This window comes from Trichomycterus rosablanca, chromosome 22 (assembly GCF_030014385.1).
Source record: "Trichomycterus rosablanca isolate fTriRos1 chromosome 22, fTriRos1.hap1, whole genome shotgun sequence".
In the NCBI taxonomy this organism is placed as follows: Eukaryota; Metazoa; Chordata; class Actinopteri; order Siluriformes; family Trichomycteridae; genus Trichomycterus; species Trichomycterus rosablanca.
Window position 1 is genome coordinate 21,123,181 of NC_086009.1, and position 27,156 is coordinate 21,150,336.

The 27,156-nt window shown below is 42.8% G+C and overlaps 1 protein-coding gene across 3 annotated transcripts in view; it reads left to right on the top strand.

Annotated features, from left to right (window-relative positions):
• LOC134300192 (transcription factor COE3) overlaps positions 1-26,046 on the top strand; it is an 86,180-nt gene extending 60,134 nt beyond the window's left edge. For 2 of the 3 annotated variants that reach the window (XM_062984867.1, XM_062984868.1), the window contains exons 11-16: positions 11,228-11,316; positions 16,820-16,885; positions 17,009-17,180; positions 20,604-20,786; positions 23,070-23,159; positions 24,316-26,046. In XM_062984867.1, coding sequence (XP_062840937.1) covers positions 11,228-11,316; positions 16,820-16,885; positions 17,009-17,180; positions 20,604-20,786; positions 23,070-23,159; positions 24,316-24,347 — 632 coding nt within the window. In that variant the 3' untranslated portion in view covers positions 24,348-26,046. The remainder of the gene's footprint in view (positions 1-11,227; positions 11,317-16,819; positions 16,886-17,008; positions 17,181-20,603; positions 20,787-23,069; positions 23,160-24,315) is intronic. The other variant, XM_062984869.1, reaches the window with a different exon arrangement.
• The last annotated feature ends 1,110 nt before the right edge of the window (positions 26,047-27,156 follow it).

Sequence of the window (27,156 nt, forward strand, 5' to 3'; positions counted from 1 at the left end):
CCCAAGCCCAGATAGAAATAGGAGGGTTGCATCAGGAAGGGCATTTGGAATGAGGACCAGATCCGGTCCGGCGACTTCTAAATATTGGAGCAACCAAATTAAAAAAACATCCTGTTCTGGATCGTATCACGTCCCCGAGCCGCCCCAGTTTTATTCCCCTCATCCCGCTCCATCCGTCCGTCCCGCCGCGCTGCACTATCGTCCCGTCCCATCGCTGGCTCTTTATTCGGCGTGAATAATCCCGGATGCGGCTGAAAGGTCAGATCCCGGACTGTTTACGGCGATAAGGAAATGTCACGGCGTGGACGCCGGCCGCGCCTTCCGGCTCTGTGTTATACACGAGGTTTATCTCGCCGCCCGGCTTTTGTGCTCGCGCGCATACAGGCGCTTTACAAAGGAACGGCGGGACCGGCCGATGTTCCTCATGACTGACAACTACATGATTTGACTGACAGAGCAGCGGCGCATTCATACGTCCGAACGGAACGCGCATTGTTCCGGGGAAAGCGAAGAGCCCGGGGAGGAGAATGCTAAAGAACGGACGTGAGCGAATGAAACGTGGTCGATAACGATCTTAGCTAAAGGTGATATGCGTGGCTAGAAAATGTGGACGTTACAGCTATATTATTCCTTTATGTCCTGATTTAGTCATATCTAATTCCCTGTTATGATTCTTCTGCCACTTGCGCCAACCCAGCACTGGCCACTCCCAGCTGTACCAAACGATGGAAGGTCAATTCCTTCCACAAACATTTTACATAAATGTCACGTCACTGCACCGTTGCTGCTTTGTGATGGTTGTCTGCCCAGATGTCCTCTGTCTTGTGTTGCCTGCAATCCACGTCAAGTCCTGTCCTACACTAACACGCCTTTATTTTCATCTTGTGGGCGCCTCAGTACACGCCCAAATAAAAAGTTGCAGGATTTAACGTGGTTCAGCTTATTTTTTGTTCTGGCTGTCTCGTACACTCACTCAGTGGTTGTTATCTTCCTTCATGAGCAGGTTTAATCATTTTACTGGTAAATATGATGTTCAGTAGATAAAGTCTCATCACTGATTTTCCCATCATGCTCTGATGTGTGTAGTATTTTTTATTCCGTACACATCTCACGATAAAAAACAAGAAACACTCCAGTCTGATTTGTACGAGGTAAAACGGCCAGAGAACCGCTGAGGGAACATGGACGGAGAGTTGAATGATATTAGCGTTTCTGCACTCTCAGGTGGTTCGTTTATCTGCTTCCTTTAATCCAGCGCGCAGTTACGATAACGCGCCGCAGAGAAGCATCAGAGAGAAACGCAGCTCAGCTTATCAGGAACCAGTAAAGATCACTGGACTCTCTTCACATCTGATAACCTGAGAATATTTGGCCGTGCGTTTAAAAGAAATCATCAGATCCGTGATCTTCCTGCCATTCGCTTCCTCTGTGTCAGTCTGCTTCACCATTTCGACACCCTGTGCCCTCTCCAGGGGTCCTAGTCTCCCTGGGTGGGCGCGGCAGTGTAAGGAGGGGGTGAGAGGAGCTTGAGGGTATCGACTTTCCTGAGAAAACATCCCCAGAAAGAAATCAGTAGCCAAATCCTGCAATAACTCAGCCGCCATCGATCCACGCTCACATCGACCCGCTCATTAGAGACTCGAGAGTCTGGATCAGGAAAATATTCTAAAGCATCGCTTATAATAATACTACTACTACTACTACTAATAAAAATTATATTAATACTACTAGTACTACTAATAAAAATAATATTAATACTACTACTACTAATAATAAAAATAATATTAATACTACTACTACTACTAATACAAATAATATTACTACTACTACTACTATTAATAATAATAATATTAATACTACTACTACTAATAATAATAATATTAATACTACTACTACTACTAATAATAATATTAATACTACTACTACTACTACTAATAATAATAATAATATTAATACTACTACTACTAATAATAATAATATTAATACTACTACTACTAATAATAATAATAATATTAATACTACTACTACTACTACTACTACTAATAATGATATTAATACTACTACTACTACTAATAAAATAATATTAATACTACTACTACTACTAATAATAATAATATTAATACTACTGCTACTACTACTACTACTACTAATAATATTAATGATAATAATAACAACAATATTAATATAATAATAATAATAAAAATAATAATAATAATACAAAAAAATAACAATAATAATAATAATAATAATAAAATTTAATAATAATAATAATAATAATATTTAATAATAATAATAATAATATTTAATAATAATAATTAATAAACAAATAATTAAAACATTAAAATATTAATAATAATAATAATAATGATACAATACTAATAATACAATTAAAAAATACTAAGAATGCGAACAATAATAATAATAAATAAAAACAATTATAATTGTAATAATAAATAAAAATAACAACAAAACAATGACATAATAATACTAACAATAAATAATAAAAAAAATACCAAAAATGTGAATAATAACAGTAAAATAATGATAATAATATCAAACAATAGTAAAATAAAAATAATTCTAACAGTAATAATTACAAAAATAAAACGATAGATGTAAAGAAACCAACGTCAACGTGATGAAATAAATTTGAATCAAAACTAAATCCATTTTATCCAGTTTTCTCTGCTGAAGAGATGAAACTGAATCAGAAGGTTGAACCGAGTGTAGAGATGATCAGACTGATGATCATGTTCGGGCTCGTCCAGGATCTCACACGGTGCTACAGGACGGACGTTAGCGCTGTGGGGTGAGCAGAACTTCATGGTTCTGTCTTTGGATCCTCCAAAAAAAAATCAATAGAATATTTTACCTTTTATTAGAATCTATGGTAGATTCCTGGTAGAGTTGTGCTGGGAGCGGGAATTGAACCCTCGCTGGGTGATTTAGGCTAATACAGCGCTTGCTAATGTAATCCTTGCTAACCACTAATTAAGACACGATGTAAATAAAGCAGGCGAGGGTTAGGTTACCTGCTGACAGGTGTTGTGGGTGATGCTGGTGGTCCTGCGGGACTGGTCAGGGTCCACCAGGATAAAGCTGCTTCATCTGGAAGGTGTTTTAGTCTCTAATTCATCAACCCGACTGAATATCTGGTCAGGAACTGGACTAGTGAAAGATCTGGAGATGTTCGAGGAACCTTGAGGTTTGTGGCTTGGGAAACACAAAGCTTAGAAAGATTAAATACAACTTTTATATTTAAGCTAATTAGTTCCCACGCTGGGGATCAGTTTTACCTGTAACAGGTGTGTTGGATGCTGGGAAAATTAGCCATATGGGCTCCCACAGGGCTGCTGGGAAAACATAATGGTGCTTTCACATGAGAAGCGTTCACCTGATTGAACTTTGACCCGGTTTGTTGTTTGTTGTCCTTTTCAAAGTTCCTCCAATGAGACGAACTGTTTGATACGAGGAGGTAAACGCGACTCAGGCCGTACGAACAACGAATGAGGACTTTCATTAATGGAGAGAACTTGAGTGGTGCTGTCACCTCACAGCAAGAAGGTCCTTGGTTCAATTCCAGTGTGTGGGTTTCCTCCGGGTGCTCCGGTTTCCTCCCACGAGTCCAAACACAGTCAATCAGGTTAACTGGAGCTACTAAATTACCCTACATTTACATTTCTGCATTTAGCGGACGCTTTTATCCATTATACGATACAGTCTGAGTAATGCAGGGTGAAGGGCCTTGCTCAAGGGTCCAACAGCAGCAATCTGGCAGTGATAGGGCTTGAACCAGCGACCTTCTGATTACTAGTCCAATACCTCAACCACTAGGCTACGGCTTGCCCTAAGTGTGTGTGTGTGTGTGTGCCCTGTGATGGACTGGCGACCTGTCCGGGGTGTTTCCTGTTTTTCAATTGATAAATTGGACCCACCACAACCCTGACCAGGATGAAGTAGTGGTAAAACAAACACTGAATGAATGAATGAATTACTGGCACACTGGAGAAAATGGCACAAATGTAGAGGTTTGGAAATTTGAGTTGGCACCAGATGAAGAATTTGGATCAAGCTGTGCATGTTCTTCTGGTTCTAAGAGAACATACCAAACTACCAAACTAGCTGTTATAGGTACCTACATACCAGACCTGACTTGTCTGGACAGACTGGATGGTTCTGCCCATCTCTTTTGGATCAAGGTTCTACCGTTTGTATGGAGGCACTTTAAAGCTTGTACCAACGGTGTGCCCAACAACGCCAATTTAGGATCTCAGAAACCCGCAGCTGGGCACGGCGAGCTTTAACGGAACGGAGAAACGGCGTCACCCCTCCAGGGACCCGCTGGTCATGTGATCTCTGTCAAACCTGAGCGGTCGGAAATGTGCGGACGGCGCGTGTGAGCGTCCCGTTCCGTTCTCGGCCAGAAAACGTGGAACCGGTGGCGCTGCGTGACGCACGGCTTCTTTAAAAGGCCTCTAAACCTTTATGGGCGCGGGAGTTTAGGGAGGGAGGGAGGGAGGGCAGGGGGCAACGAGGGTCCAGAGGGGGGGCGGGTACGATCCCGAAAACAAAAGACGTCTGTTTTGCCTTGTGCGCGTATGTACACCGTATGTCTAAAAGTATTCGGACGCCTGATCACGAGCTGGTCGGACGTCCGTCTGTGTGAAGCTTCTCACAAGACTTTGGAGTGTGTCTGTGGGGATTTGTGCCACTTCAGTAAAAAAAACATGATCTTGGTCAAGAAAGGCTCAGTTGATGATCCAGTTCGTTCCAGTCAGGGCTTTGTGCAGGACACTGGAGTTTCTTTAAACCACAGTCATACTGGAACAGGAGAGGACCTTCCCTAAACTGCTGCTTATTGATTATTGGGTCCTGTGCCAGCTGGAATCACTGGGTGCAATGAGGAACCTTCCTGTGTGTGTGTGTATATAAGTGTTGGTGTTGCACAGCTACTCAGACCTGGGTTCTGTGGCTAAATTTAGTCAGTTAATCACATGACTCTGAGTCCACACAGACTGACCACTGCGACCTGATCAGGGTCCCAGACCCCGTGCAGACTTTTGGGAATGCCCTCCTTCATTACATTTTACATTTTCAGCATTTAGCAGACGCCTTTACCCAAAGCGACTTACATTACAGTTACAGTACACAGTCTGAGCAATTGAGGGTTAAGGGCCTTGCTCAAGGGCCCAACAGTGGCAACCTGGCAGTTGTGAGGCTTGAACCAGCGACCTTCTGATTACTAGTCCAGTGCCTTTACCACTAGGCTACAGCTTGCCAACCTTCACTGATGATGTATTTCAGTCTAATCCGGCGCTGAACCGCTTGATCACGTCTCGCTGCGAAATGCTGCAGCGATGCAACCCCGCTAATGACTGCAGCATCCATCCGCCTCCAAATGCTAATCAGGCTTTAGCTAATTGCCTTGCCGCTGCCTTGATTAGCTGAGTGACACCTACAGGAAGTGCGTCCGCGCCCAGATCTGTCGAGAGAAAACACCGACGAGCCTCGCGCACGGTTTCTCCGACAGGAACCGGCGTGAAGAGCTTCCTGTCTGAGAGAAGACGAGTGCAGGTGAAGCTGATGCATAGAAATAAGCTGCTTTCATTCATTCATTGGCTGTTTTACCACCGCTTCACCCTGGTCAGGGTCCCGGTGGGTCTGGGCGTAAGGTAGGAAACACCCCAGACAGGTCACCAGTCCATCACAGAGCAAACACACTCACACACACCTCCAGTTAACCTGACTGCATGTCTTTGTACTGTGGGAATCGAACCCGTGACCTTCTCGCTGTGAGACGACAGTGTTACCCACCGAGCCACTGTGCATCAAAATGAACAGACGTCGTACTGCTGGGTACACGGTCATCTCGAGCAGGGGTCACGGAGGGTCCCAAAAATGTGTGTGTTTGTGTAAATGATTGTGTGTGTGTGTGTGTGTGTGTGTGTTTGGGTTCCCTGATCTTCCCAGGAGGTTTTAGGTTCTTACCCCCTCTGACCGTCAGTTTAAACTTCATGAAATTTCCATGAGGATTGATTGAAGTTGGCGGGATTCAGAATCGATCGGGCCGAACTTCACGCTTCACCAAAATCCCCCCCAAGCCCAATGCCCCCCACCCCCACCCCCCACCCCCCACCCCCGTCGATGGAGAGGAGTAAGCAGGTGCGCGGCAGCACGGCGTGTGTTAAGCGCAGAATCAACAAGCCACTTTGCATCCACTGTACATGAGCCGTACACGAGCGCATCGTTCTCACCCTTACACACTCGGTTACGGGATTCTGACCGTCAGGGGCGTGACCGCACCTTCAATTAAACCGGCCTCCTCAGAGTCAGTGGTGTAAAGCTTGCTCGACTGTGGCGAGTTTCTGATTTATAGCAGATATCGAACCATCCGGACGTACGGTGTGTCCTGTCAGCATCACACATGCAGTTTATTAGGCTGCTGTATGAATCATTTGGACCCAGCACTGTGTGTGTGTGTGTGTGTGGATCCTCAATTATTCCACTAAGTGATCTGGCTCTCCTCCTCCGCCTCGTTCGACCTCTGACCTCTGTGGTGTGTGTAATAAGAGAGGAGCGATCGATTTTTCGTGGCGTGCTCAGCGTAGATCTTTATACCTGATTCTGACGGATCTGGCAACCTGACACGAAGCTAAAACGCTTAACGACTTTTCATTTCATTTTCATCGACCGCCTCGTCCTGGTCAGGGTTGCGGTGGGTCCGGGTTTACCGATAGACAAGAATACCTGGGACAGGCTGCTAATCCCCACCCAGACAGGCGAAGACGTCTGTGCGGACGCCCGACCGGTCAATTATGCAGAAACAGTAACATTAAAATCCCTAAAATAGGGAGGTGTGGCATGGGTGTGGTCGAACCCACTGAGCGGAAGAGACGTTCACACCCATCAGTCCAGATATATTTGAAGCTCGGGGTGTTTTGCAGTAATAAGAACTGATGGACGTGTGGAACGTGTGGAGTGAAACCTGATCGGTCATTTCAGTGACCTCATACCTCACTGCATCATTACTGACCACAGGCTTTCAATACGGGGGGAAGGGGGGGTGCGAGAGAGTGTGTGAGAGAGAGCGAGAGTGTGTGAGAGAGAGAGTGTTGGGGCAAGAGACGTGGCGTTAAACTGACATTAAAACAATTCCAGCAATTAAGAAATGATCAAATACATAACACACACACACACTTTGTGGTTCAAACCCGTGTTTCTGAGTGCACCATGACTGCGCCCCCCCTCCTCTGTACAGTGGTGTGTCATACTCAGGCGCAGCAGCAGAGAAATCGATGAGAATCAGTCTGGAGAGAGCGCCGCTGATGGCTGGGATTGCAACGCGTGTTTACTCTAAATCAGCCGATCTATCTTCATACGCGGGCGGAGCCGGGCGCGGGGTCGGGGTCCAGCCCCGCCGTAACACCGCCGCTAATGCTCGCGTATCGATTGGCCGAGAGAATGCGGAGAACGGGGGAGGCGGAGGTCAGAGTGCGCGGGCTTTTTAATCAGAGAATTAATGAGCTTCGTTTCGAGAGTGTGCAGCTGATCGTAATACACACTCATACAAACTACACACATGTACACACTAATACACACTCATACAAACTACACACATGTACACACTAATACACACTCATTTAAAATACACTCGTACACACTAATACACACTAGTTCACACTCATAGAAAATACACACATGTACACAATAATACACACACTAGTACACACTCATAAAATACACAAACACAATAATACACACAATAATACACTAACTAATACACACTCATACAAAATACACACACACATACACACACTAATACACACTCATACAAAATACACACACACTAATACACACTCATATAAAATACACACTAATACACACTCATACAAAATACACACACACACACACTAATACACACTCATAGAAAATACACACATGTACACAATAATACACACACTAATACACACTCATAAAATACACACACACACAATAATACACACAATAATACACTAACTAATACACACTCATAAAATACACACACACACAATAATACACACAATAATACACTAACTAATACACACTCATACAAAATACACACACATACACTAATACACACTCATACAAAACACACACACACACACTAATACACACTCATAAAATACACACACACACAATAATACACACAATAATACACTAACTAATACACACTCATACAAAATACACACACACACACTAATACACACTCATAAAATACACACACACACAATAATACACACAATAATACACTAACTAATACACACTCATACAAAATACACACACACATACACACACTAATACACACTCATACAAAATACACAGACACACTAATACACACTCATACAAAATACACACACACACACACACTAATACACACTCATACAAAATACACACACACACACACTAATACACACTCATAAAATACACACACACACAATAATACACACAATAATACACAAACTAATACACACTCATACAAAATACACACACACACACTAATACACACTCATATAAAATACACACGTACACACTAATACACACTCATACAAAATACACACACACACACTAATACACACTCATATAAAATACACACGTACACACTAATACACACTCATACAAAATACACACACGTACACACTAATACACACTCATACAAAATACACACACGTACACACTAATACACACACTAGTACACAATCATGTAAAATACACACACACTAATACACACTCATATAAAATACACACGTACACACTAATACACACTCATACAAAATACACACACGTACACACTAATACACACACTAGTACACAATCATGTAAAATACACACACACTAATACACACTCATATAAAATACACACACACACACTAATACACACTCATACAAAATACACACACACACACACACTAATACACACTCATAAAATACACACACACACAATAATACACACAATAATACACTAACTAATACACACTCATACAAAATACACACACACATACACTAATACACACTCATATAAAATACACAAACACTAGTACACACTCATACAAAATACACACACTTACACAATAATACACACAATAATACACAAACTAATACACACTCATACAAAATACACACACACACTAATACACACTCATATAAAATACACACGTACACACTAATACACACTCATACAAAATACACACACACACACTAATACACACTCATATAAAATACACACGTACACACTAATACACACTCATACAAAATACACACACGTACACACTAATACACACACTAGTACACAATCATGTAAAATACACACACACTAATACACACTCATATAAAATACACACGTACACACTAATACACACTCATACAAAATACACACACGTACACACTAATACACACACTAGTACACAATCATGTAAAATACACACACACTAATACACACTCATATAAAATACACACGTACACACTAATACACACTCATACAAAATACACACACGTACACACTAATACACACACTAGTACACAATCATGTAAAATACACACACACTAATACACACTCATTTAAAATACACACGTACACACTAATACACACTCATACAAAATACACACACGTACACACTAATACACACACTAGTACACAATCATGTAAAATACACACACACTTACACAATAATATACAAGCTAATACACACTCATACAAATACACACGTGTGCACTAATACACACATACATAATATTACACACACTCATGTAATGTACACACTAATACAGGGATGGTCGGACCCCAGCGATGGACTGGCACCTTATCCAGAGTATTCCAGCCTTAGAACAGGACCCGCTGTGACCCTGACCAGGCTAAAGTGGCTGATATGAATGAACTAAAAACATAAACTTTGGTGTGAAACTGAACCTCAGCCACATTCAGCGTTTAGTGGATGAATTGGAATGAATGTGAATCATGTCCGGCAGTCATGTTCCGAAATCCAGCGGCGCCTCCTGGATCCTGACCGCGCTGGACGTTTGTGAGTTTACCCTCAGAAAGCTGTATGAACCCTGAACAGAGTTCTTCTCACGTCACCGCTGCCGCTGCCACCGTGCCGCTCTTTTTTACCTGCTACAAAAAATTTACGCCTCGAACAAATTAGATTTAGCGCCCCCCCCCCAAAAACAAATATTGTTATAATGGTAATAACATCTATTCGGCCGGCACCACAAATGGCGGCGGGTCCCTCTGAAAGGGGCCCCGCGCTCCGCAACCTTATTCTTATTCATGAAAGCCGCGGTTATGCACATTAGCGCAAACTAGCTATTCTACTCGGCCGCGCTCGCCGCGTCAATCATCCTTAACCGATACAAGAGGCGCCGGTGACAAAGGCGGAGTGAGCGGCGGCCCTGACAAATTGTCCCCCAAGTCAAATTTGACAGCCTTTTATGATTAATGGGCTTGATTACGCGGGACGATCGGCGGAACCGCTTTCCCGCCGCGCCGCCGGTTTCCTCTGACTCGCTCACATACGTTTATTTATTTATTTATTTATTTATTTATTTATTTATTTATTTATTTATTTATTTATTTATTTATTTATTTATTTATTTATTTATTTATTTATGTTCAGAGCTGGTGAATGCGAACTCAGGGGTGCAGAGGGAGTGAGTGAAGGAACGAGGATTGAATTAGGCAGGGTCCCCGGGCACCAAGGGACAAATGGACCAAGGGCCAAAACAGGTGGACAAAAGTATCGGGATGCCCCTTTAATGATTAAATTCATGTGTTTCAGCCACAACAGTTGCTAACAGGTGTAATAAATCAACAATATAAAGGAAACCACATGCTTCCGACTTTGCAGCAACAGTTTAGGGAAGTTCCTGTCCTGTTCCGGTATGCCTGCGCCCCCCTGTGCACAGAGCAGCTCTATACAGACTCAGAGCTCTGACCTCAGCCGCACTAGAACACCAACATCAGCACCCAGCCATACAATTGTGTTTTAACTAAATGGGCACAAATCCCCACAGATGTACTTCAAATTCTTGTTTGTGTGAAGCTTCTCAGAAGAGCGGCTGTTGTTCGATTGACCCTGTCCGACCCTCCCTTCCTCAGACACAGCCGCTGCGTACCTGCATGAGTTCGGTGTTATTTATAAAGTCTGTGTGTGTGTGTTTTTGTGTGTGTGTGTGTGTGTGTGTGTGTTTGCAGCTCTGAACGAACCCACCATCGATTACGGCTTCCAGAGGTTACAGAAGGTCATACCACGCCACCCCGGAGACCCCGAGAGGTTACCTAAGGTAAGAGGAGCTTTAGCACGTTCGGCACGACGGTACAAATACACACACACACACACACACACACAGTAGTGCATCAGAAGTGCAGCAGGTAACAAATCCCTACAGTTATAGTACAAAATCTAGTGGAAAATTGTCCTAGAGAGTGATATAGTTAAACCTGTATGAACACATCTAACACACACACACACACACACACACACACACACACATCCACAGAGGTAAGTAACACAGTAAGTAACCGGGGCCCTAGGTTCTAAACTGGAATGCCAACCGTGAGCCTTACCCTAGTGCCCAAAATCACCTAGTGCCCAACCTCAATCTCATAAACGCTTTTAAGGCTGGATGGAAGCGAATCTCGACAGTTACAGTCCAAAACCTAGAGGCAAATAGTCCTAAAGAGGACACAAACTCACACACACAATAGCGCAGCTGGTGCAACCTAAACTGGGATGCCAACCATGAGCCTGACCCTAGTGCCCAACCTCGACCTCATTAACGCTTCTGTTGCTGAATAGAAGCGAATCCCCACAGTTATAGTCCAAAATCTAGTGCTCAACCTCATAAACACTCCAAACTCGACCTCATAAATGCTCTTATGGCTGAATGAAAACAAATTCCGACAGTTACAGTCCAAAATATCGTCCTAGTGAGTGATTTAGTTGGACCTTTATATGAAGTTACACATACAACACGTCTAACACACACACACACACTCAGACCAGACTCAGGTGGTGTGGGTGGTGGGTGGTTTACCGCCTGGTTAGTATGAAAAGATGATGCGGCCCCAGGCAGGCGGCGGGGCTAAGTGAGCGAGATTCGTTCGGGCAGAGAGCCGCTGTTCCGTCCTGATACCGACTGACACCTTAAAGCAGCTGCCAAATTGAAACCATTTATCAAAATCTGACGTCCCGGATAAAAAAAGCTGTTTATTTGTGAATTGATGCTAATAGTGAGCAGACGGGACCTGCGCGAGGGGAACATTAGCTCCCCGCTGCACTCCATTTATTTATTCGGAAGGAAAACTCAATCAGAATACAGATGTTCCTCTCTCTGAGCCTCTCTCTCTCAGCCTCTCTCTCTCACCCTCTTTCATCCTCACTCTCACCCTCTCTCATCCTCTCTTTCTCTCTCACCCTCTCTCATCCTCACTCTCACCCTCTCTCTCATGTATAAATAAATAAGTGTTAATACAGGAGTAAATAAATAAAGATACACTTAAGCAGTTTACTTTAGAGTGTGTGTGTGTGTGTACTAACTGAGCCATTTTTCGTGTGGATTTGGACGCACGTTTTTGGATCGATGCCCCGACTGATCCGACCTCCATCCAGTTTTAGTTACTTGGCACAGACCACCAGATCAGATTCTGTTCAGAGAGCGTCACACCGGCAGGCGACCGGCGGAGGACCACACCCACACTGCACCCTCCTTATTCCTCTGCCAGTTATGCCGGTGTTTAGGTTGAGTGCCCAGCCAGGCCGGTAGCTCTGCCAAGACCCGCCAAACGATGGTGGACTAGCTGATTAGACTCCAGAACCCAAGACCAAGAACTGATCTAATTAAAACGTCTCAAATGCTCTAATAATTCTGCTGCACAAAATCATTTAGTGTCGGTGGGTAATGTTCTGTTAAACCTCTGTCTGCGCTTAGCGGCGTTTCAGATTAGCCGAGCGCTAACGTGCAGAAAGACGCGTGCTAACCTTCGCTTTAGACGTCGCCGCTGTAAATCAGTCGATCTTTGTTCTGTTCTTTATTCACGACCTGATCGCTGATCTCTCACACACAGTTTTTCTCTCTGTGATGTGATCTAGTGATCAGTGTGTGTGTGTGTGTGTGTGTGTGTGTGTGTGTATGTATGGGTGTGTGTGTGTGTGTGTGTGTGTGTGTGTGTGTGTGTGATTTATCATTGTTAAGCGAGCTGTCTCTGAACTCCTCCTCGGCTGATGCTCTGTAGCTCGAGGCGCTGGATCCACAGAGCCGCTCCCGTAATTGAGCAACTGGAAAAAACAATTGAGAGAGAAAAAAGTGAGAGAGAGAGAGAATGAAGGGAGGGTGAATGGAGAGTAGAGAGAACATGGAGAGAGAGATTAGTAAGAGAGTGGTGAAAGAGAGAACATAGCGAGAGTATTGAATGAGAATGTTGAGAAAGAGAATGGTGAGAATTCAGACAGAATGATGAGAATGTAGAGAAAGAATATATACCGTAGTGAGAATAGTGAGAATGGTGAGAGTGAGCTGCACTTGGACTTTTCTGTCTGTCTGAACAGAATATTGTGTACAGTGTAAACACTACATCAGCGTTCAGTGTGTGTGTGTGAGAGTGTGTGAGTGTGTGAGAGAGTGTGTGTGTGAGTGTGTGAGAAAGTAAGTGTGTGTGTGTGTGTGTGTGTGCGCATGGCAGGGTGTCGTTGGCCAAGCATCCGAGACATTAACTAACTTCTGCTTTATAATGGAGATTAATGAAGTGACCAGCCGACTGCTGCGCACACACACACACACACACACACACACACACTCTCTCTCATACACACACACACACACACACACACACACACACTCTCTCTCTCATACACACACACTCAATCTCTCTCGCTCTCTCTCTCTCTCTCTCTCACACACACACACGTGTTGCATTTTTCATCAACATATAACAGAAGACGAATTGTCCAGGCTGCTCATATAATTCATTTATTAATCGTCTGTTTTACCACCACTTCATCCTGGTCAGGGTCGCTGTGGGCCCTTGTATATAATAATATACACACACAATACGGTCAAAAGTATTCGGACGCCTGCAAGTGAGCTTAATAGAAACAAATGCTATTAAAACAGAGCGACCTCGGTGTGATATTTCAGGTAGAACAACAGACGCTCTTATGAGAAGCTTCTCAGTAACAAGAGTTTGAAGTACGTCTGTGCCCACTCAGTCAATTAGGCAAAAGATATCAGAATTTGATGTTCAGGTTCATTCCAGTGGGGCTTAGATCAGGGCTCTGTGTCTTTATAGAGCTGCTTTGTCCTGGAACAGAAGAGGACCTTCCCTAAACTGTTGCTGCACCTGATTCAGTGATTATAAAGGGCGTCCGAATACTTTTGACCCTATAGAGTTGCTATATATGAGGTTCGGTTTGGTGTTCCTGAGCTCCCGAGTTCCTGCTGTGATTCGGAACATGTGTGGAACCGTTAAAGTCTCGTTAGCGCTGAGGTCACATGTTTGGAGCGCTCCAAAAGTATGTGGACGCCTGAGGATGTGTCCGACCTACTGCAGCCATGTATGATGTCTATATGATATTTTGGAGTGTGTCTGTGGGGATTTGTGCCCATTCAGTCAAAATAGAGTCTTTAGGGTGTAAAACGTGGAATAATTGCACTGAAATTGGCCAAACACACACACACACACACACACACACACACACACACGTATGGCCCATTTCAGTGCAATACCCCTGGGACCTCCAGTAGAGGCTGCCATAACACCAGCAAACACGGATATTTCCCTGCGTGTGTGTGTGTGTGTGTCTGTTTAGCCTCTCTGGCCGCTGCTGACCCCCCCTCCCGGTGTGGTGTGTGTGTGTGTGTGAGTGTGTGTGTGTGTTTATCAGTTTATTAGGAGTGTTATTGTTATTAAGAGGGGGATCAGCGCGCCTCACAGAGGAACAGACCCCGGGGCCCCGAAACCCAGAGTTACAAATTCAATAAACAGACGCGGCGTGTCCAAGTGTGTGTGTGTGTGTGTGTGTGAATGAAACGCAGGCATCTGGTTTTCAGCCTTCACACTAGTGATGGGAATTTCGGCTCCTTTTAGAGAGCCGGTTCTTTTTGCTCGGCTCACTAAAAAGAGCCGGCTCTTTCGGCTCCCAAGTGGCTCCTTAGATTTTTTTGTTGCTTAAATTAATTAATTACCAAATTACATGTAAAATGAATTACTAATGTAAAAAAACATTGTATCAAATGTTTATTATTTAAATTGCTTTATCTATATACTCAACATGGAACAGAGTGCTCCATCAATAAATTTTAAAATACAAAAACAAAGACCCATCTCAATTGGACAAAAAGATCTGATTGTTTATATTATTTGCAAATTTGCATCTAGAGTGGGGCGGCACGGTGGCTAAGTGGGTAGCACCTCACAACAAGAAGGTCCTGGGTTCAATCCCCAGGTGAAGAGCCCGGGTCCTTTCTGTGTGGAGTTTGCATGTCTTTCCCATGTCCACGTGGGTTTCCTCCTGGCGCTCCGGTTTCCTCCCACAGTCCAAAGACATGCAAGTGAGGTGAATGTTCCTGTCATGAATGTAACCAAAGTGTAAAACGTGACGTTAAAATCCTAATAAACAAAACAAAATAAACAAGCATCTAGAGTGAAACAACATTAACGAAGCATCACTCAACAAAATATAAATGAGAAACAAAAAGAAAAATCAGCATCCAGGTGACAGTATTTGTAAGTGTTTAGTGAAGATTAGCATTCAGAAAAACCAAGGAGCTCATCTTTGAGGGGTTGATCCTGTTTCTCCTTTCTGTTATGATCTGCCCTGTTTTGGAAAAGATTCTCTCTGATTCTCCCCCCTGCTCAGTGTAAAAACACAAACGCCACCACGTATCTTGATCAATCACTTGCGGTTTTGACAGAAAAACCCCCCCGAAAAAAACCGAATCGGCTCCCAATCAGGAGCCGGATCCCGTCGTTCACTTTAAAGAGCCGGCTCTTAGAGCCGGATCGTTCGCGACCGACCCATCACTACTTCACACTCATACATGCTTATACACATTCATACATGGTTATATACACTCATAAACACGTACACACACTCTCAAACACTCGCACACACAATGAACACGTATACACACTCATACACACTCATACACACTCACACACTCATACACACTCATACACACTCATACACATACAGACTCATACACACAATAAACACATATACACCATTGTGCATGCACATACACACTCATACACTCTTACAAACACTCATACATGTTCATAAACACATATACACACTCATACACACATACACTCATACACAGTCGTACACACTTATACATGCATATACACACATACATTTACATTTTCATACACACACATATACACACTTGTATACACTTGTACACACTCATACACACTTATACATGGTCATATACACTTTTACACACTTATACACACTTGTATATACTTGTACACACTCATACACACTCATACACACATATACACACTTATACATGGTCGTACACACTTATACATGGTCATAGACACTCTTACACACTCATGCATGCTCAAACATGTATACACACTCATACATGCTCATACACACTCATACATGCTCATACATGCTCATACACACTAATAAACAGGAATACACACTCGCAAACACTCATTAATGAATTTAAAAGAATTTGTTGATTTTCATGATTTAATTAAAATAAAACTTTAGACATTTTATTTTTGCTGGAGGCGATGCTTATAATCTGTGTGTGTGTGTGTGTGTGTGTACAGGAGGTGCTGTTGAAGAGGGCGGCTGATCTGGTGGAAGCTCTGTACGGGATGCCTCATAATAACCAGGTGAGTGAGTAGCCACGCCCTAAATACACCCTGCTGATGGAACAGATCAGAGCAGAACACCGAGCTGCCACGTACAGCAGAGGTTCAGGCATTTACAGTCTGAACTCTGGCTCTGTGTTTCAGGAGATCATCCTGAAGCGCGCGGCCGACCTGACCGAGGCTCTGTACAGCGTCCCTCGCACCCACAACCAGCTGCCCTCCCTCACTGGCTCCGCCCACTCGGGCATGATGGGAGTCAACTCGTTCAGCAGCCAGCTCGCCATCAACATCTCCGAGGCATCGCAGGCCGACCAGGGTAAGAGTGTGTGTGTGTGTGAGAGAGAAGGCCTTTATTTATCATTAATACAGATACACACGTGTGCAGTACACGTACCTCAACTTGTTAGGAATTCGGGTCAGAGCGCAGGGTCTGGCATTGTACAGCCCCCCTGGAGCAGACAGGGTTAGGGGCCTTGCTTAAGGGCCCAACAGTGGCTGCATAGCAGAACCTGGATTCAAATCAGCACTCAATAACCCAAAGCTCTACTCACTAAACTACCACGGTCACATATTAGTGACAGAACCATAATATTCGGACACCAAAACAGGTTGTTTGTTTACAACCTAAATAAGATAATTCAGGACCTGAATTAAGAACGTTATTTCTGAGGCTCAATTCTGCAGCGTCTGCGTCTCGTCTGCGCTCGTCTGGCCCGGGACTCGTGAGGAAGGCGAGTTTAGCCAGGGTTTCTAATCATTGCTGCTGCAGTAGCGACCTCTACAGGCAGTTTGATGCACCGAGGGAAGATTACAGAGGGAGTCGACGGCCGGCGTCAGGATTTAGAGGTTAGATGTGTTAGAGGAGGCGTGTACTAGCCCGTGGCCCTAAACCCACGGCAGACAGAGGCCCACCGAGCGTCGGACATTTTGGAGGACAGAGACACACCTAAAAAAACATATAAAAGACAGTGGGGCCCCAGTGGGGGGCCAAAAGTCTGAGACCACGGGCGGAAATGCTTCTGTTTCACTTCTATAATTTAATACGTTTTTTTTTTTTATTACAAACCTCGAACCTCAAAGCTGTGCAACAACTACGTGAAGAACATAGAAGATCAAGGAGTGTTTACAGTGATGGACTTCACTCCACGGTCACCTGACCTGAACCACGCCCGGCGCTCATTCGACCAGATCCATCGTACCTGCCGCCAGCTCAAAGACCCCCTCTTATTTTCTGAGCTTTTTACGGAGCCGAGTTGCTTTTTTTACACACACACACACACACACACACACACACACACACACACACACACACACGCTGTTGTGTGAAGGATGTGATGCCTGCACTCGCACTGCTTTGACACGCCTGTCATAGAGACGCCTCAAAACTGCCACTCAACACGTGAGCGAGTGTGTGAAGGCTCCGGATCGGCTGTGTGTGTGTGTGTGTGTGTGAACCTTGACAAACATTACATGTGTGCTTCCGAATCCGCTTCAACATTTTACTCTTCATATTCATTTTCACATTTTCTTTAGACGCACAGAAGAGGTTGAACGTTTACACACACACAGACACACACACACACGTAGGAGACGTCTGAGACTGAATGGCCCGTCACTACGCCATCATCCCTTTGTGATGGTTGGCTGTACAGATGGGTCAGCATTCTCTGATGCCATCTTTTGAGTCTCTTCACAAGTCTTGTCTTCAGACACCCAAAGTAACAGAGCTTGGGGACCTAATGTGCTTCAAGAGCTCCTTTTCTGTTCTGGCTGTCTCAAACACTCGCTCAGTGGTGATCATCTTCCTCTTTAAGATTTTTTAGCAATTCTCAAAACCCTGACTGCGTCTTTGTTCCTCTTTCTTCAATGTCCAATATATATATATATTGTGTGAAACGTTCCCTTTTTCACATATTTGCCTCCGTTTACAGATGGATTTGTGGTTTCTGTAAATAAAACAAAACCTGGTGAGGCCAGACAGGGTTTCAAATCAACAGCGACCTCTACAGGCTGTTTGAGGCACTGAGGGGAGATTACAGAGGGAGTCGGCAGCCGGCATCAGGTTTTACAGGGCTCAGATGCGTGTACTAGCCTGTGGCCCTTAACCCACGGCAGACAGAGGCCCCCAGAGCGCAAAGGGAACTAAGAGCGCAAAGCATTTTCTGCATTTTCTCCCAGTTCAGTCGTAGCCAGTTCCTCTTCCTCTGCTGGAGACTCGGATGGTGTACGAGGAGGGTATATTCTCCTGACACGCCCTCTCTCCAATGCATACGCGCTCCACCGACCCCTTCTTATTCGCCCGTACTTCGGTGGATCGGCACGTGAGGTCGGTCTCGTGCACGGAGAGTCACGCGCTGATCTCCACGTTCCTCCACTTCTGTACAGGCACCTCAGGCTACTAACCAGGGTCCTTACACAGCATCAAAGATCCCGCCCACTTTTTTAGTCCTGTCTTTTCCCACCCAGCAGACTAGCGGACGATTGTGTATGCTGTACCATCTGCACTGCCGATTGTGACTGCTAGGGGCGCCCAGCCGACCGGTAGCAGAGCTGAAGTTTGAACTGGGAGAGTCCAGAACCCCAGTGCTGGTGTGCTAGCGGAAGATCCCGCCGTGCCACACCCAAATCGTGTTTTAAGGAAGAACCATTTAAAATAGCCGTCAGGTCGCAGACGTGACGTGTTATAATAAATCCTGTCGTCACAGCGCTCGTGTTGTTTGTGTCGGACGTTTCGAAGGTCTCGTGCGTTTCCGTGAGCCAAAGTTTCGACATGGCTGCGACGATCCCCGGTTCTCTTCGTCCGGCAGCTGCGTCTGACAGACAGGAAGTGCGAGACGAGCGGATCCTCGGGCTCGTGATGGACGAGGAGAGAAGAGACGGAGAAAATCCCCCCACGGTTCTTCTCCGTCGTTTCTCTGAGCTCGTCTTCCTTTCAGCTCAGCTGCTTTCCTCGTTCATGCAGGAAACACCTACAGAACCCCATGAGGTCATGGGAACAGAGCACACACACACACACACACACACACACACGATTAGGATTGTTTAGCTCTGGAGAAAAGAAAACCAGTTTGAGACCGGACCTAAGAAATGACAGTGCTGTGTAAAAGTATTGGAGCAGCCAATCCTCCTACTGGCATGTTTTTGTAAGGTGCAGGGTAACCAGAGTAGCCAAATGAAACAAATAAATTGACCCCCGTTCCACATCATTAACGGACCTCGCACCGACCCGCGTGCGCACCTGTAACCCGGTGACCTGCAGCACAGCGAGGGTCCGGGCGAAGCTGCGGTCAACTCCCAAACTGTCAGCGTGTAAGAATGAAGTGGATCGGGTTACCACACACACACACACACACACACACACACACAGAGGGCTGCGTGTGTGTCGGCGCTCTGGTTCTCCTCGTCTTCGGGCCAGCACTCCATCAGCGACCTTCCCGCTGAGAAATTCGACAGTACGTGACGAGGCGATGGGAAACACATGTGAGGAGCAGAAGTGAAAGGGCAGCATTGATTTAACACACACACACACACACACACGCAGATACTGTATATATCACACCATAATGTACCTCAGAACATGACTGTCTTTGTAACGGCTGCTTGTGTTTCCAAGCGTCTGTCTGGGTTTCAGGAGTCTTTGTGTAGATATTTATCTAGATTACCCAGATGATTTTTTTTTCTGGTGATTTTTCGTCCTGTACCCATCCCCGGTTTAACTTCTTTGTGTTTGGTGTTGCAGGTTATTCCCGTAACTCCAACAGCGTGTCTCCTCGCGGGTACGTGCCCAGCTCCACGCCCCAGCAGTCCAACTACAACACCATCACCTCCACCATGAACGGCTACGGAGCCGGCATGACCAACCTGGGGGTCCCCGGCTCGCCCAGCTTCCTCAACGGGTCCACCGCCAACTCGCCCTACGCAAGTAAGTTCCTCCAATACACATCATAGCATCAGCACTTATAGGGTTGCCAGATTTCCCAGGGTACAGGGTTTTTGTGAACTCCTGGTACTTTAGTGCATCCAAACTTCTGGTACCGAATTAAATAGCTTTAGATCATCGTGTGGTCAATCGTGGCCTCTACTCTGGATCTGTCTGAAAACCTAGTGACCCGCTCTGCTCCCTAATACCTGACCTGATCAGCTCCTCAGTAGAGAAGATTCTAATAACACGGAGTCAAAATCAGATTATTTACACGCTCTACTTATACAGAGATACACCCATTACATCACTGCAGTTTTAGCTTACTAAGCTAACACAGTTAGCCTCAGGCCATTCAAACCCGCTGACACGCCGGCTATCGTCTCCCTCCGTGTGCCGAAAACGCTTCAACTGTCCCTGACGCCCCAATTTACAAATAAGCAACACTCGTATAATTACACCTTTATACAGATTAAACATAAATGAGAATCTGTTTACATTTAAATAGAACTCCGTTGGTTGCTCCGTGTTTATTCGTTTGCCACGTTTGTTTGACTGCCCTCAGCGCTGAGGAGGCGTCGGACGCTCCCTCGTCATTCAGTCAGATTATCACTCAGAATTAAGGCGCCTTAATTCTAGTAGGAGCATTTTAAGGGATCTAAGAATTTAGACACGACCTCTTCTCGGGAGTGTAGGATGACGTAAAACACGTCTGTGTACAGAGATCACCAGGTTTTCAGACAGACCCTCAGACTCATCTTCCTCCTCATCTTCATCCTCACTAACACATTAACAAGACGCGCTGCAGCTTGCAGGATGTGTGTGTGTGTGTGTGTTCTTGACCTGACTGTCTGCTGCCAGGTTTATTTTTCTTTATGGGTTCTTTATTATTTAATCGTGGGATGAGAAACAACGCGCTCGTACTTGAGCAGATCAGAAGCAGGTGAAGACGTCCTTCCTCTCTATTCATGTTTTATCTGATCAGCGCTTGTCTGGCAGAGTTTCGTTTTGGCTTTAAATAGATTCAGCACTTCAAGTGTGTGTGTGTGTGTGTGTGTGTGTGTGTGTGTGTGTGTTTGCTCAGTGGCAATTAAAGTGCTTCTAAAGAGGGGTGGCCAGGAATAATTTTGGGAGTCCATAAGCATTACAATGTGTATAAATAACAAAATCATCCAGAAAAAATGATAGTAATATTAATAATAATACATAATACATAATACATAATACATACATAATATTACTAAATAATAATAATTATAATTATTATTATTTTCACAGTATCAATAATAATAATAACAAAAAATAATAATAATACATAATTATAAAAATAATACATAGTAATAATATTATTAATAATAATAATAATAAAATAATAATAGTAATAATAATAATAATAAATAATAATAAATAATAATAATACTAAATAATAATAAAATAATAATAATAATAATAATAATTTATAATAATAAAATAATAATAAATAATAAATAATAAATAAATTATAATAAAATAATAGTAATATATAATAATAATAATAAATTATAACAATAAAATAATAACAATATTAAATAATAAAATAATAATAATAATAATAAACTATAATAATAAAATAATAATAATAATAATAAACAGTAAATACAGTAAATTATAATAAAATAAGAGTAATAAATAATAATTATAAATTATAACAATAAAATAATAGTAATAATAATAAATAATAATAATAATAATAATAATAATTTGTAATAAAATAATAATAATAATAATAATAATAAATAATTGTAATAATAAAATAATAATAGTAATAATAATAATAATAATAGTAATTAAAATAATATTAATAATAATTCAGGAAAGATTACTTTTGCAGGTTTGTTTGAAGCTCATCGTTTGATCTGTGTGAGTGTTTGTGTGTTTAAAACCAGGTTTTTCTTCACATGATGTTAAATAAATAATAAATAATTTGACGTTTGCTGCCGTGCTGATTTGTTTACTGTTTTACTTTATAATCGATGTATTTGATTAATTTTGTAAGTTATGGATCAACTTTGTCATTCCGGAAGCATCCTGTGGCATCTCCATCCTTTCCGTCCTCCCTCATCCGAGTCCTAATAACCAGCATGAGCCATCACTCACCCGTGTGTGTGCATGTTTGTTTCCCACATCCCCCCCACACACACACCACACACACACACACCACCTCCTTCCTCCTCATTTTCCTCACCCCTGCACCCCCTCCGTCAGCTTCCTCTTCCTCATTCTGTACTCTTCATATGATCTCTGCAGTCAAACAGAAGAGCGCCTTCGCCCCCGTCGTGCGGCCTCAGACCTCCCCGCCCCCCACCTGCACCGGCGCCAATGGGAGCAGCCTACAGGGTGAGCACCCGCCCCTCTCCTGCCTCTCCACCAATGGGAACCGGGCTCTTAGACTTAGGGCGACACAATCACGTCCCCAAAAATTAAAATTGATTCTTAATCACATTAAAAATCAGATCAAACCAGAAAACTAAAGTTTGAGGTCAAAGTTGATCCATAACTGACGGTTTATTTATAAACGCTGTAATAAACGTTGATTTTTACTTCTTCAGTTTGTTATAGAGAAATACGTGATATGGCCAAAAGTATTTGGACACCTGAACTATTTCAAACATAAACGACGACTTGTATGTGATCTTTTGAGCTAGAACAACAGCCGCTCTTCTGAGAAGGCTTTTTGTGCTTTCTGTGTGCTGTTTATAGAACACATCACACACAGCTGAAGCAGATCTTCTGGTCACTGAGTCCCATTTTTTTGACGGTTTATCATGTTGGAGCTCAACTTTAGGTCCTACAGACCTACAGACTAGCTTTAGGTTTTAAGATCAGCATCATTCAACTAATAAAGACGTCGTTTAGAGCAGAAAGTTATAAATCCTTACATTTTTGGGGGATTGCAACTGTACATACACTGATCAGGCATAACATTATGACCACCTTCCTAATATTGTGTTGGTCCCCTTTTGCTGCCCCATACACAACAAACTGTGATGCTCTGTGTATTCTGACACCTTTCTATCAGAACCAGCATGAACTTCTTCAGCAGTTTGAGCTACAGTAGCTCGTCTGTTGGATCTGACCACACGGGCCCATGACCCTGTCGCCAGTTTACCCCTGTTCCTGATAGATACTGACCACTGCAGACCGGAAACACCCCACAAGAGCTGCAGTTTTGGAGATGCTCCGACCCAGTCGTCTAGCCATCACGATTCGGCCCTCAGATCCTCATGCTCGCCCATTTTTCCTGCTTCTAACACCAACTTTGAGGATAAAATGTTCACTCGCTGCCTAATATATCCCCCCCACTAACAGGTGCCGTGATGAGATAATCAGTGTTATTCACTTCACCTGTCAGTGTTCAGAATGTTATGCCTGGTGGGTGTATTATAAAAATGAAAGTTTAATTATTTTTACTGAACAAACCTGATCAGAATCAGAGGTGCTGCGTGTGGTCGGTTCCTTATTAAAAATAAAAATGGTGTTTTATATTTTGCAGCAATGGCTGGCCTCATCGTTCCTCCCATGTGAAGCAGAAAGACGAAGTTTCCTTCAGGATGAAACTTTCCAGCTCTGGAATCGAAGCTCCAGGCGAATATTAGCACACGTAATCATCATCATCATCATCATCATCGTCGTCGACATCGTCGTACGGAGGAGATTTTTAACCAGAACTTCTTCTCACCTGAAGAATCTGAACAAAGTGCTTTTAAAAATCCTGACACGTGACGTCGGGCAATTTTCTTTCTGTTGGTTCGAGTCCTCGTTGTTCTTTTATATTCGAGGGAGTTTTGGGAGCGACGGCAGCTAGAAACGTGAAACGATTCCGGCATGACGTAAACACACACACACACACACACACGGGTTCGGACGCTTTCATTTGCATGTGGGTCGCATCATGTGCAAAGCGCTGAAGCTTCCAGCACTTCCACTAACCGTCAACATTTCAGATAAATTTGTGAGGAATTTACAAAAAACGTTTTTTTGTTTTTATTTTTAATTTTATTTTTTAGAAAACTTTAAAATAAATATCGAGACATTTTTATTCACGTCGATTTTATACACAGAAAGTCACAAATCTAATAAAAATGCACAATTCCAAGTTCGAAGAGAAATAATTTTAATTTAAATAAATAAAAAACGAAACCTTTTAGGATGTGGACGAGTCTGCAGGTACTGTAGAATCAGAGGCATGCCGATTGGTAGGTTTGCACCAGAAATGCTTTGAGACATGATTTTTTTGGTCTGTATTTATAAAAAGAAACTTTTAAGGATTACTTTTATGATTTAGATCTGAATTCTAGTATCACACACATGTCGATGTAAACACATTAGATGTTTTCACACCGTTTAGATCTTGTACAAATGGTGACCAGTCACAGTTTGTTTTCTCTCTTTGTAAAGACGTAAACGTCCGGACACGACAGATTATTATTATTATTTTGTATTATTTTTATGTTAAGCAGGACGTTCTCTTCACCACTTTTGTAAAAAAAATCTTTCTAAATCTTATTATTATATTTAATGTTTTCCTTTTGTAAACATGAATCGTCTTCCTCTTCCTCTCGTCCTGTGAGTTTTGTGTGAAACGTGTACGAGTTCTTTATTACTGCACTATTTTTGTTGGGACGCTCACACGAGGAACTTAGCCAGCGAAGAAAAGGGATTCAGGAGAAAAACGTTCTTCAGATATGCACCAGTACGGCGGTCCAGCGTTTTGTTTTTTCCTCTGGTCATGGATGATCTGACTGAATGATTGTTCATCGTGCGGTTTTGTTGACGTTTCTGTGCTAATTCTTGGTTCTCGTGAGGTTCCGTTGAACTCCGCTGTTTGGAGTCTCCCAGAGCGGTAGAGAGAACAGAGTGGCGACACTCCCATAGGGAACCGTTGGAAAGGGGGCGGGACATTTTTTCTGCCCAGCTTCCGGGTTGTGGAGCTCTGTATAGTTCCAAACAACCCATAGAGCCCCATTCATTTCCACTACTTATCAAACATTTTTAGCTGTATGTTGCTTTGTTTTAAAAAAAATTATGAATTTAATGTCATTAATATACTTAATACTGTTATTGTTTAGCATTTGCTCAGCACTAAATGTTACATGTTTATCTTAATTAATAGGTATAACCCAATTTAGCTTAGTCAGTTAAGCTTAATTAATGACACACGAGTCTTTTCACCTAAAATGAGTTGATTAATCAAGATTCTTGTTACAGAAATGATCATAAAACATTAGAACCACAATAAATCATTATACTTTTACTTTCATACTTAAGTACATTTGAAGGTAAATTTAGTTTAGTACTTTAGTGGAGGTAAAGAGTATTTTTACTTTTACTACTACTTTTACTGGAGTAATATGTTACCTTGGATATCTCTACTTTAACTCAACTACATGGTTTGTCTACCTTGTCCACCACTTACATTAGACAAAATGAACTAGTGCATATTCATAATGAATTCATTAATGTATTACATGTAGGAATCAATTATTAATCACTCATGAAATAAGAGATGAATGAATGCTTTTTCATGTACCTGCACTATAATGTTTTTGGTACGGTAATGTGTTTATCAATCTGTTCATTCAGTGCAGGTAAACCTTATGAATCCAGCACATGACTTAGTGTTTAGCAAAAATGATTATTATTATGAATCCTCAGGAAAGTGAAGGGAGATTAGTTTATGCAAAAATCAAAACATAAAAAACTTTAATGTCTATACTGTATATTGTCTCTACTACTTAAGGATATCGCATTATGTAATGTATGCTAATATAATGTACTGTGTGTTAACAAGAACGACCTATTAACAAGTCATTATAAACATCAATCTTCCACTTTATATACCAAATTGACATTAAAGCAGATGCAGTAAATGTAAACGCAGTTGAAAATACCCAGAAATTGTACAAATGTTTATTATTTGCCGTTTAATATTTCATTTACTGCTGCCTGTCCCATTTGAGAACATGACAGCGCCGGGTTTGTTTGGAACTATTGAGGGTTACATGAACCACGTGACCGCGTAGCGGCGAGATCAAGGAGTGTCGCAACTCTCTCTATCTACGGCTCTGGAGTCTCCTATTGGAGGTACGTTTGACTGATTGGTCGCTTGCAGCCCTTCGCCAATCATCCGTAAACGTACGTAATCTGATAACTGCAAGAAAACTATTATTATTATTTTTAAACATCTGACCTAAGCAGCTCCACAGCTGGTGTTGTTTATTTTAGACCTCGCTGATCTTTCCCACCGCTAACAGCGACTCGTGTCTCTCGTGTCAAGAATGCGAACAGAAAAAAGTCCTTTCAGGGTTTATTTTCTGTAGATTTAAATTGTCAG